Source organism: Xenopus laevis, chromosome 6S, assembly GCF_017654675.1.
Source record: "Xenopus laevis strain J_2021 chromosome 6S, Xenopus_laevis_v10.1, whole genome shotgun sequence".
NCBI lineage: Eukaryota > Metazoa > Chordata > Amphibia > Anura > Pipidae > Xenopus > Xenopus laevis.
The window spans coordinates 28,447,871-28,460,821 of NC_054382.1; the positions used below are offsets into that span (position 1 = coordinate 28,447,871).

At 40.6% G+C, this 12,951-nt stretch overlaps 1 protein-coding gene across 1 annotated transcript in view; it reads left to right on the plus strand.

The window, feature by feature from the left end:
• Window positions 1–9,883: 9,883 nt before the first annotated feature.
• LOC108719676 (adseverin) overlaps window positions 9,884–12,951 on the plus strand; it is an 86,181-nt gene continuing 83,113 nt past the window's right edge. Inside the window, exon 1 of the mRNA XM_041567490.1 lies at window positions 9,884–10,175. Coding sequence (XP_041423424.1) covers window positions 9,983–10,175 — 193 coding nt within the window. The 5' untranslated portion in view covers window positions 9,884–9,982. The remainder of the gene's footprint in view (window positions 10,176–12,951) is intronic.

The window sequence follows — 12,951 nt, forward strand, 5'->3', positions numbered from 1 at the left end:
CGGGACTTTAGCAACCAGATAACCATTTCAACTCTAAATGAAAGAACTGTAATACAAAATAATTAAAACATCTAAAAAATATAAACAGATTACAAGTATGGGACCTTTTATGCAGAATCCTTTGGGTCTGATGTTGTTTCAATACAGGGTCTTTATGTAATTTGGAGCACTGTAAGGAACAGTAACACCAAATAATAAAAGCATTTTAAAGTAATGAAAATATTATGTACCGTTGCCCTGCATTGTTAAAATTTGTTTTACAAAGACTATTATTGTTTATATGAATGATATGTTGTGTAGCCATGGGGGCAGCCATTTAGGCTGAAAAAGGAGAAAAGGCACAGGTTATTTAGCAGATAACAGACAAGCACTGTAATAAAATACAATGGTATTCTGCAAAATGAATCTGTTATCTGCTATGTTTCCTGGGCCTTGAATAGCTACACAGCAGATAACAGATAAACTCTGTAGTGTACAATGGGATTCTTCAGGACCTTTCTGTTGTGTATAGTGTACCCTTAAATGGATGCCCCCATGGCTACACAGCACAGTGTTTATATAAACTATAGTAGTGTTTCTAAAGGAAGCTCACCAGTTTTACCAGTGAAGGAAAACAGCCCATTATATTTTAATTACTTTAAAGCACTTTCATTTTTGGTGTTAATGTTCCTTTGGTGTTTTCTGGATACTTCACCAAATTTAGTAGAAATGCCTATTTACAAGATAATGGTGATTTTATCTCATGCAGTAATAGTTCCCAGTATCCTCCTCCAGCCACTGTTAGGGTAGGACTCAACGAGCGAATTTTGTCGCAATCCGACGCGCTACGACAAAAATAATGTAAGAGAATTGTCCCATGGTGTTACAGCGTTGATCCAACGCGATCCAACTGTTGGATGCAGACGCTGCGTGCAGACGGATCAATATTGCGACACCATGCGACAATTCTATCTCTTAGCTTATTTTTGTCGCATGCGTTTTGTCGCAGCGCGTAGGATCGCGTCCTACCCTAACAGTGGCTGGAGGAGGATACTGGGAACTATTACTGCATGAGATAAAATCACCATTATCTTGTAAATAGGCATTTCTACTAAATTTGGTGAAGGATCCAGAAAACACCAAGTCTCTTTAAAGGGGAACTCTAGTGATTTTTTTGCTTTTCCAACAGAGGGTGTTATAAGATTAATTGAAAATACTACAACATGTTCTGTCCCTGTTTTTTGTTTACTCCGTTTGCTTTAGGCGCTGTTCCACAAGAAAGTATTGGTATATTTTTATAAGCTATATTTTTCTTTTTTTGTTACATGTAAAACACTGTACATGCAGCAAAGCCGGGTAATTGTGTGATTACCTGTGATCACCTTATGTAAAGTATTTTATGTGGCAATTCCAGTGTGTGAGGGCTGGCAAGTCATTTCGGGCATTTTTTTTTTCTGCGGGCGATAAGGTGACCCATCCATCAGGGCCCTAAAGCTTTTGGTATTAATTAGTTTAGACGTTTACAGCCTGGCCACATTGGAGCACTGACAGAACAGATCTATTTCACTCATGCCAACGAACGTTTTGGTACAGTAAGTAAGGGGGATAATTTCATATTCCAGGCTCTCATTCAACTCAAGGGACACAGAAAAAGTCTGTGATATTGTTGAAATACGATTTAATACTTTTTTTAATTAGTGATTAGTTTTCACTGCATTAAAACATGTTTGGTGGCCAGAACAGGCCACTAGATGGCAGCGACGCTTGTACCCACAGAGTTTTACAGGCCCAGCAACAGGATGGAACCAGAGAACTCGTTTTACTATATGTTATATGCTCTCTGCAACAATCACTTAACGAAGAATACAATTATCCAATAATGTTCTAAAACATATATATATATATATAATATACAACATATAATAAAACTCCTTGGGTGGCTTCTGGGTAAACTATGTACATCCAGGAGGCACCCAGTTACAAGCATCATTTTCATTTCCTCTCCAACAAATTTTAGAGACCTCCAGTAACAATTTTTAAGGTCTTGTGGGACAATTACATCCCAACTGTCCTGTTTTACTACCTTCAGCTCCATACATGGAAAAAAAGAGGGTCCACAGATAAAGCCAGATTTGTGGATACAGTCATCAGATCATATGTGACCTCGCAGACCTCATATATACAGGATACCAGTGATTTTTTTGAAGAAATTGGCATTAATCGAATTGCCTAGTGATGAGGTCTGGTTGGTCTCATTGGATGTGGAGAGCCTCTACACCTCCATCCCGCATGATGGGGGTGTGGAGGCAGTCCACATGTATTTGGAACAAGAGGAGACCCTTGATGGGGCCCAAAAAAACTTTGTACTCAATTGTCTTGAGATCATCCTACGATGGAACTACTTTATGTTTATGGATGAATTCTTTTTACAGATCATGGGTACGGCCATGGGGTCGAATGTGGCCCCCTCCTATGCAAATATATACATGGGAAAATATAAAGAAAAATTTATTTACACAAATTGGTGGTTCAAAAAGCATTGTTTAAAGTGGTTACGCTATATTGATGATGTCTTTATGCTATGGAGGGGGCCACGTTCGTCTCTTGATCAATTCTTTTGGGAAATTAATTCAGTATGTACATATATCAAGTTTACAATCCATGTTGATCCTAAGGAGATAGCTTTCCTGGATACTAGAGTATATGTGGCTGATGGCAAGTTGCAAACTGATTTGTTTACCAAGGAGACAGATAGAAATACTCTTTTACATTTTTCCTCCTTTCATCCACTCCAGACAAAAAACTCACTTCCCAAATCCCAATTGGCTTGGGTAAAAAGGATAGTGTCAGATGAAGGACTTGCACAAGTAAGAATGGAGGAAATGACTGAGAAGTTTATAAGTAGAAAATATCCTAGAAAGGTGGTACAAAGTCAAAAAGAGAGAATGGAACAATTGGATAGAGAGAGTTTATTAACTAAATCAGTAAAACGAGATATGCCTAGGATTCCCTTTGTGTCTACGTACAACACATTAAGTGACCAGATTGGAAAAATTTTAAAAAAACATTGGAGTGTTTTACAAACAAATCTAGGAGAGATACCCAGCTTCCAGAATCCACCAGTGATTTCCTTTAAAAAAGCACGTACTATTGGATCTCTGCTAGTGAAAGCGGATGTTGGTTCAGAAATAAAATGCAAACAGTCAGTGCTACGCCCAGTTAAAAAGGGTACCTGCCCGTGCTGCATGTGTAATTGTTGCAACAATGTCCAAAAAGGTGAAGTGATTTATCACCCGAGAAACGGGGTCCCTGTTCCTATCTCTGGCCAATATACGTGTACAACTACATTTGTAGTGTATGTAATTAAATGCCCGTGTGGCCTGGTATATGTCGGACAGACATCACGTATGGCCAGAGATAGGATTAGGGAGCATAAATCTGCCATCAAAAATAAAAGAATGGAACAACCAGTGGCACAGCATTTTGCAGAGATGGGACATGCTGTCCACCAGTTAAAATTTCAGATAGTAGAGACAGTCCAAAGGATGAGAAGGGGTGCTAACCGTCTAAATAAATTACTATATAGAGAAGCCTGGTGGATTCAGAAACTGGATAGTCTGTCACCAAATGGATTGAACATGGAATATGACTTGGTTCCTGTTTTCAGGTAACTTATTGGTTTTAACATTGTTTTAATGTCCTTCCTTTTTTCACAGTTTTTATCTCGATACAATTTGGCCACATAGAGAATGGAACATTATAACAAGATAAGTGAAGCCTTGTATCGTTTTTGTGACATATTGTTTCTTTATGTACCAATGTTAAAGCAACACTAGATGGTGCTATGCTGCACTAGGATAAAAGGAGGAAATGTACATATGTTAATTAGCTTGATAAAGAGCCAGGTGGCTCGAAACGTTGCTCTGCTGTTGCCCTGCATGTGAAAAATAAAGGCTTTTATTTTAATCGGAGTGCTGCCCGTTTGAATTCCCCACAGATAAAGCCAGAAATATTCACTTCCATTACTAATGCACTGTTTTATTTTCATATATATTGTATTGCTGTAGGGCCAATATAACTATCAGTACTCTCAGTTGATGACCTGGTGTGCAGGTCGGTGTATTTGCTTCTTACTTCCCATAGTTCCTGCGAGTTCCTTCTCAACTTGCTCATAGAAGTAAATGCAGATGGAGCTGAACAGTAGTGAAGGGTGAATTTATTCGCCAGGTGCGAATTCACAGCAAATTTCTGCATTTCGTCACCAGCGAATAAATTTGTGAATTTGCTGTGAAATTAATTTGCGATTAATGGACGCCCATTGACTTTAATGGGATCCGGTGTTAACTTTGACACCGGTGTCAAAATTGTCGCCGGCATGGTAATTTGCGTTCCGCTGATTTTTCAGGACAAATACGCCCATAACTACTGGACAGCATTGTGTCCCCAAAGTGCCTTCCCATATACCTGGGCCTAAGTTAAGAGCACAATACAGAAATGTGAAAAAAGGGTGAAATTGGAAAAGGAAGAGCAAAAGAGAGGGTGGTGAAAAAATGGCACAACGGAATGGAAAGGGCAGACAAGGGAAAGGGGATTGTTGAGCATAAAAAGAAATTGGTGCAAGCAATAGAGGCAAAATAAGACTGGGAATAGAGAAAAGGTATCAGAAGCAGGAAAAGAGAAAGGGTTAGAGAAAGAATGAAAGGGCCTAAGGAAAAGAAGGGGTGGCCTTGGAAACCCTAAACCAGTGCAGCATTACAGAAGGAGGATTACAGGAAAACTAATACCAAGAAGGATAACAGAAGAAGGAGTACAGTTGCTATGCGGTATTATTTAATTACCATCAATAATAGTGCCAGTAAAAAAATGTCCCGACACAAAGTCACAAAGAGCAAAACAATTTGCACAAAACTCTTCCTTCAACTGTTATTACATTGCAAATTTTCATTGCGCATTGCCCACTTGTAAGAAGTGCTTGAAGGTGTTGTAATCTTTTAGAGCAAACGTAACAACTTATTCAGTAAGAAGTTTTATTACAAGCACTGCACACTGGCGCAAACTATGAAATTCGCAAACCTTTTTCGGAGGTGGTTGTTAAACAGTTTCCGGGTCCGTAAAGGCTATATTAAATTTGCGCAAAGGAAAATTTGTTTGCACAGAGGCATAACTTTTCGCATTTTTACCGACTACATTATTATGTATTCCCCCATAATAGTTTTGGTGTCACTCAAAGGGGTGGTTAACCTTTAAGTACATTTTTAGCATGTTATAAAACTGCTAACTCTAAGCAACTTTTTAATTTTTTTAATTTTTTTTATAGTTTTTGAATGATTTGCCTTCTTCAACTGACTCTTTCCAGCTTTCAAATGGGGGTCACTGACCCCATCTAAAAAACAAACATTCGTAAGGCTACAAAATTTGTTATTGCTATTTTTTATTGCTCATCTTTCTATTCAGGCCTCTCCTATTCATAGTCCAGTCTTGAGTTGTATTAAAAGGGGAATAGATTCTTGGGAGGAGGGGATCATTCTTCCACTGTATAGAGCACTGGTAAGGCCCCATCTAGAATATGCCGTACAGTTTTGGTCTCCATCACTCAAACAGGACATTATTGTATTAGAGAGGGTACAGAGAAGGGCAACTAAGCTGGTAAAAGGTATTGAAAATCTTAGCTATGAGGAAAGACTGGCCAAATTAGGGATGTTCACGCTGAGAAGAGGCGCTTAAGGGGATAACTATGTATAAATATATAAGTGGATCATATAATTATCTCTCTGTTTTATTTACCAGTAGGTCTTTCCAGCTGACACAAGGTCACCCATTCCGATTAGAAGAAAAGAGGTTCTGCCAAAATATTTGGAAGGGCTCTTTACAGTGAGAGCTGTGAAGATGTGGAATTCTCTCCCTGAATCAGTTGTACAGGCTGATACATAAAATTCACATGCCCCAAACCCCTCTGGGGTTTGTTTTAGCCTGGTAAATACCTGAATGTGCTCCCCTCCCTGGAGTGTGACTCGGCACCTTCCAATGCTTCCATGACGACCCGCTTGCGTGCATGCGCAGTAGTCTGTGTCGCCGGCGCAAGATGTCAGTCAGTGAGTCATTACAAAAGGATCAGTTGGGCAGAAAGGAGTGGCCATGCTGTGCGCCCTAGAGGGGAGACCTGTCTTCTCTTGCCTGCTGGGCTTTTGCCAGCTGCACCTGCCTTTTACTTCTGTCTTTGAGGCTTGCTGGCACAGCTACAGATTTATGGGCAATATTTATGGCTGGCACAGCTACAGATTTATGGGCAATATTTATGGCTGGCACAGCTACAGATTTATGGGCAAAATTTATGGCTGGCACAGGTACAGATTTGGGAGCAATATTTAAAAAAAAATTAAAAGTTTCATTAATGTGTTGTAAGGTTTGTTTATTAAAAAACTGCAATGGTAAGGTGGGAAATGGTAATACAGGATGGGGGGGGGGGCAGTGGCGTAACTACCGGGGGAGCAGGGGGTGCGATTGGACCAGGGCACTGATAGACTCACTGAACTATAGGAAAATCAGTGTAGCTTTCTGACTCTAGTGCTGCTGTGAGACCGTGAATGGTGCGCGGGTTGGGTGTCTCTTTGTTGGGGCAGTGCATGCACTGGCATCTACATAAGTAGACACAAATTGAAGCCAAGTAGTAATAATTTGTAACATATATGTGTAATTAGCATGGGGGAGCAATGGTAGAAGCCAGAGAGATCAAAATCACCCTGCTGCCAAAAGAGGAAACACACAAAATACCTCTGAGGAGGAAACAGGTCCCTGCCCCATAGAGCTTACAGTCTAAGTAGTCACATATAAGATGAAGGGACAGAGACATCAGCCTTTGAGAGCTATTTTTGTTTTTTTGCTGTTAGTTCAGCTTCTTCATTGTCTTGGAGGTTTGGAAGTGAAATTGTGATTGAGTTGCTAGGATCCCATTGAGTATGTTGAATAGGAGTGGCGCTGTGTAGAAACATAAAAAAAGAGAATAATAGAAGATAGCCTATAAGACATTGCTGAGAACTGAACTCATGCTCGTTAAAATATCTTTCCTTGTGATTTGGACATTCATAGTAACATAGTAAGTTAGGTTGAAAAAAGACACACGTCCATGAAGTTCAACCTTTTAAGTCTGTATATAACCTGCCTCACTACTAGTTGATCCAGAGGAAGGCAAAAAAAACACATCTGAAGCCTCTCCAATTTGCCTCAGTGGGGAAAAAATTCCTTACTGACTCCAAAATGGAAATAGGATATAGAAATAAGTCCCTGGATCAACTTGTACTATGAGCTATCCCTGTTTTCCTTATCTTCTTAAAGCTATCTAATGTATCAGCCTGTACCACCATTGTCGGACTGGACATGGGGGGGCCCACTGGGTAACTATACCCTGAGCGCATGTGCGAACGGCTGGCCACGCGCCGACGCGCATGTGATACCGGTGCACCAATTCACTTTTACCAGGACAATGGGGGAGGGGTGCTGGGACGGCAGGGGGCCCATGAGGGCTGGGGCCCACCAGGTTTTTTCCCGGTTTCCTGCCGTCCCAGTCCGATGCTGTGTACCACTGATTCAGGGAGAGAATTCCACATCTTCACAGCTCTCACTGTAAAATATTTAGATGCAACCTCTTTTCTTCCAGTTGGAATGGGTGACCTTGTGTCAGCTGGAAAGTCCTACTGGTAAATAAAGCATTAGAGAGATTATTATGTGATCCCCTTATATATTTTTACATAGTTATATCAACTCTTAAGCGCTTCTTCTCCATGAGTGAACAACCTTGACTCGGTCAGTCCTCATAGCTAAGATTTTCCATACCTTTTACCAGCTTAGTTGCCCTTCTCTGTACCCTCTCTAATACAATAATGTCCTGTTTGAGTGATGGAGACCAAAACTGTAAGACATATTTTAGATGAGGGCCTTACCAGTGTCCTGTACAGTGGAAGAATGACCCCCTCCTCCTGCTGCTTAGTGGCATTGCTTGCTACAGCCAAGTTTATTATCTACAAGGACTCCAAGGTCCTTTTCCATAATGGATTTGCCTAGTCCAGTCCCATTAAGAATATATGTGGCTTAGATATTTTTCCATTCCAGGTGCATTCATTCATTTGCCATTTTCTTCCATTCCATGTGATGGCAACATGCTAATTTCTTACCTTTTGGTCTGTAACAAGAAGAAGAATTGTGCATTTGTCATAGGTGACACCAAAGATGAACATAGAAGAAACAGGTCTTGATGAAATCTTTAAATATCTGCTCCTATGACTGATCCACATGGCTGTTTTTACATAGGAGGCACCTTTATACGGTTGACACTCATGCCCGGATTTGTGGTGAGGCCACAAAGGCCCAGACCTTGGGTGGCAAATTTTCCGGGGCAGCATGCCGCCCAGCCGCTTTTTAGTTAGCATTGGGGAGCCTCAGCTCCCCAGTGATTGGCAGCATGCGTGTGGGCATGCTCCTACAGGGCGTGTGTGAAAGCAGCAGGACCTGGAGGCCTAGGGCACCAAGTACCGAAATCTGACCCTGGTGACACTCTGCTATATATATATATATATATATATATATAGCTATATATATATATATATATATATATATATATATATATATATATATATACTGCCAGATTCTTGCTGACCAAGATCTGGCCACAAATGAGGGAATGTAATAAGAGTCGCAAAGAGAAAAACACAAATACGAATACAAATTTGCATCTTGCAATGTAAAATTCTTCCCTAAACTGTTATTACATTGTGAACTTTAATTGGGCACTTTTAAAAAGTGCTTAAAGGAATCGAAATTATTGGAGCCAACATAACCTTTTCAGTAAGAACTTTTATTACATTCACCTTCTTCCACTTTTGGAAGAGATAGCAGAACAGAGACTATTATTCTACTGCTACTGTAGGCACCATCTCTCCCTACTATACCTGCTATCCCACAGTCACACTCCCTTCCCAGAGTCTATTATCCCACTGTTACTATAGGCACCATCTCTCCCTACTATACCTGCTATCCCACAGTCACACTCCCTTCCCAGAGACTATTATCCACTGTTACTATAGGCACCATCTCTCCCTACTATACCTGCTATCCCACAGTCACACTCCCTTCCCAGAGACTATTATCCACTGTTACTATAGGCACCATCTCTCCCTACTATACCTGCTATCCCACAGTCACACTCCCTTCCCAGAGACTATTATCCACTGTTACTATAGGCACCATCTCTCCCTACTATACCTGCTATCCCACAGTCACACTCCCTTCCCAGAGACTATTATCCCACTGTTACTATAGGCATCATCTCTCCCTACTATACCTGCTATCCCACAGTCACACTCCCTTCCCAGAGACTATTATCCACTGTTACTATAGGCACCATCTCTCCCTACTATACCTGCTATCCCACAGTCACACTCCCTTCCCAGAGACTATTATCCACCAACAGGGTGAGCAGAGCGGAGTATCCTCACAGTACATTGATTAATACAAAGGGAAGGTGCTATTAGCAAGTACCAGAGAGCTACATACATTTATAAACACAGACTGCCAAGTACGATGGTTACAGTATTTCAAACCAATGCATATAAGAATATTATATTTGTTTGCTTTTGTGTGGCTACATTTAAAATGAATCAGACTGCAATGAATATGCATCATTGTCCCATTACAGTTTTATTCTAGGGAGCTGCGCAAACACAGTAAATGTCCCACCATAAAATCAGCTTGTTTCTGTGCAAACAATTTTCTTACTGAAACTCCAGCTGGTCGTGCTGATGTTATCGCAGGCAGTGCTCAGAGCTTGGCAAACCCTAGTGCATGAATTAACTGCAGTAATATGTGAATTCACGAGAGAACACACGCCTTACCAGATCACTCCCCTTCCTGCTCTCTCCATAAAGCCCTGTTCATTGCAAGATTTGTTTTACAGTTCTGCTAGTGTGCCACCGCTGAAGTTATCCCTTTAACTCCGTCTTAAAGCGAAATCATGGTCGTGTATCATAAACAGTTTGAAAGTGCCGGCCAGACGTCCGGGCTCCAGATCTGGAGAATTGAGAACATGGACTTGGTACCGGTCCCACCGAATTTGTACGGAAACTTCTATGTGGGAGATGCCTACTTGGTGCTTCATACCATAGCGAAGAATAACCGCAAGTACTATGATCTGCACTACTGGCTGGGTAAGTGCTATAGGTAGTGCTAGAAAGATATTGACAACAAGGTTAATATCTGCACAATATCTAAACATTGTTACAACCTTATTTCTCTTTTCTTGTACGGATTCGACTATATTTTTTCACCAATGTCCCCTTTATCATTATTGGCTGGCTTCATAAAACCATACAGGTGTGGGACCTGATATCCAGAATGCCGTGGACCTGGGGTTTTCTGGATAAGGGGATCTTCCTGTAATTTGGATCTCCATAACTTAAGTCTGCTAAAAATCATGTAAACATAAATAAACCCAAAAGGATTGTTTTCCCACCAATGAGGATCAATTATGTCTTAGTTGGACTCAACTACATTAAATGATTTTGTTATTACAGAGAAAAAGGAAACATGTTTTAAAATTTGGAATTATTTGATTAAAATGGAGTCTGGTATATGACCTTTACATAATTTGGAGCTTTCTGGATAACAGGTTTACAGATAACGGATACTGTATTATAAGCCACAGAGGAAAATTAAATAAAAGTTTGTCCTTCAGCTCTTGGATAAAGCTATGTCAATTTTTTATTTTGAGGCAATAAAGCTCAAATTCGATTTGCTTAAAAAGATGCAAACATTTTGCAGAAACAACTGATTCACCGACTATATTTTAAAGGTATGGGGAAAGGTTTTGCAGCAAAAACAAAATCATAAAAAGTGGTAGAATATCAAAATATGGTATTAGAAAAGTTGCGTGATTCTCCTGGTTTAATACCATCCATTACCTTTTCCGAAATTAGCAGGCAAATTCCATTTGTGATATTTATAAATATCTGTTGGCTTGGCTCCAGACATGTACATTGTTTTTATTGGTACTTCATGTAGTAACTCCAGTCCAACCCTGCACTATTGTATATATATTCCCAGAAGTATTTTGGCAGAAGTAAATACCAGCTTTGCACACTGTCATTTTAGCCTATTGTTCATTTGTTGGAGTTAGTTGGATACATGTCCCTTCCCAAGAAGTGATGCAGATTCCCAATTGGTTTGAGATCAGGGCTTTGGCTGGGCCATTGGTGGACATGCATCTTTTTTGGTCTTCATTTTTTTTGTTCTGCATTAAAATAATATGACCAATGGCTGCAGATGAAAAGAAGCTTCACAGGGTGATGTTACCACCATATTACGTCAATGTAGTTATAATTTTTTTTGTGGTGTGGGCAGTGTTAGATTTTCTCGGCACATATTGCTTTGAACCTTGGCTGCAAAAGCTCTGCCTTGATGAAATTTGACCACAGAATCTTTTCTTCACACTGTAACTGGGTCACTTTTAGGTTTATGGAGATCTCCAGACCTCCTTTCACATGGTTCTTTTTGAACAATGGCTTCTTTTGTGTCACACAAAATAAAGGGCAGGGCTGTGCAGAGTCCTTGATATGGCCGACCCATTGTTATATTTAGGGAAGCACCGAATCCACAATTTTAGGATTTAGCAGAATCCTGAATCCTTTCCGAAAGATTTGGCCAAATCCTTAACTGAATCCAAACCCAAAGGCAGGGCCAGACGGGCCCGGCGGGAGCCCAGGGAAAAAACCCGGTAGGCCCCGGCCCTAATGGGCCCCTGCCGGGCCAGACCCCTCTGCCAATCTCCAGGGCCTTCGCGCATGCGTGCTGTGTGGCTCCGGCTGTGCATGCGTGCAGGCACGGCTCCGGCTAAGAATGAGCGCTGCTCCACTGGGACAACCGCACCACCGTTATAGTGGGGCCAGGAGGTCCGGAGGGGGGCCCTGGACAGTAGTCCCGGTGGGCCTAGGGCCCGCTAGTCCGACTCTGCCCAAATGTGAAAGGTATAGTGTGGTGAAAGCATTCTGTTGTGGAGCAGACATTTGAGTAACGATGGACGAATATATTCGCCGGGGGCAAATTCGCAGTGATTTTCTGCGTTTTGCTGTCGGCAAGAAAATTTGCGAAACTGCATCAAAAAACTGGCATGTGTCAATATTATTCGGACGCCCATTGACTTTAATGCAGGCATCACAATTTACACAAGCATCAAAATTGACTCGAATTGATGCAGGCATCAAAATTCACGTTTCTCTAATTTTTCGCCGTTTCGTGAATTTCTCAGGACAAATTCGCCCATTACTGTAACTGAGGTTAAAGGCATGTCAGTCTAGTTACTGCAAGCCATTTCCAATATGCTACAATAAAGGGAAAGCTGCTTATGGAGCCAAATATATTTAGTATACCATTGCTTCATATATCACAGCAATCATTCCAAAAATTATGTGACAATGGTCTCTTTCTCTGTCAGTAATTCTTTGTGACGTCAACATGGTAATGGCACCAGACATTGCTTGTTCATAAACAGTCCCTTAGTATTTATTATAACATATAAAAATATATATGTTATATAAAAATACTAAGGAATTGGTTTACAAACATTGAAGAGGGTGGGTAATTTGTCCATCAGGTCACATGATGAGGACAGGGGGGCACAATAGAAACCACAGTTCGGGGAAGCTGTATTGACACTGCATTGTGGTGTATGTAAGTGTAAATATACAGCAGTTCTATGGAGGAAGTAGTTAAATTAGAGGTGTTATCTTACTTGAATATTAGATAGTTTGTTCAAATGTTAATTCTAAGGGAAGCCAAGCAGGCGTTTGGTCTGATAATTTTAACTTCATAAAGGTTCTTTTAATTAGTGTTTGTGTACGAAGGTAACCTTCCTAATAATGACATCAACAACCAAAAGTATGCAGATAATAACGCTCCCTGAACAGGATACATCAGCATGTTGAGAAT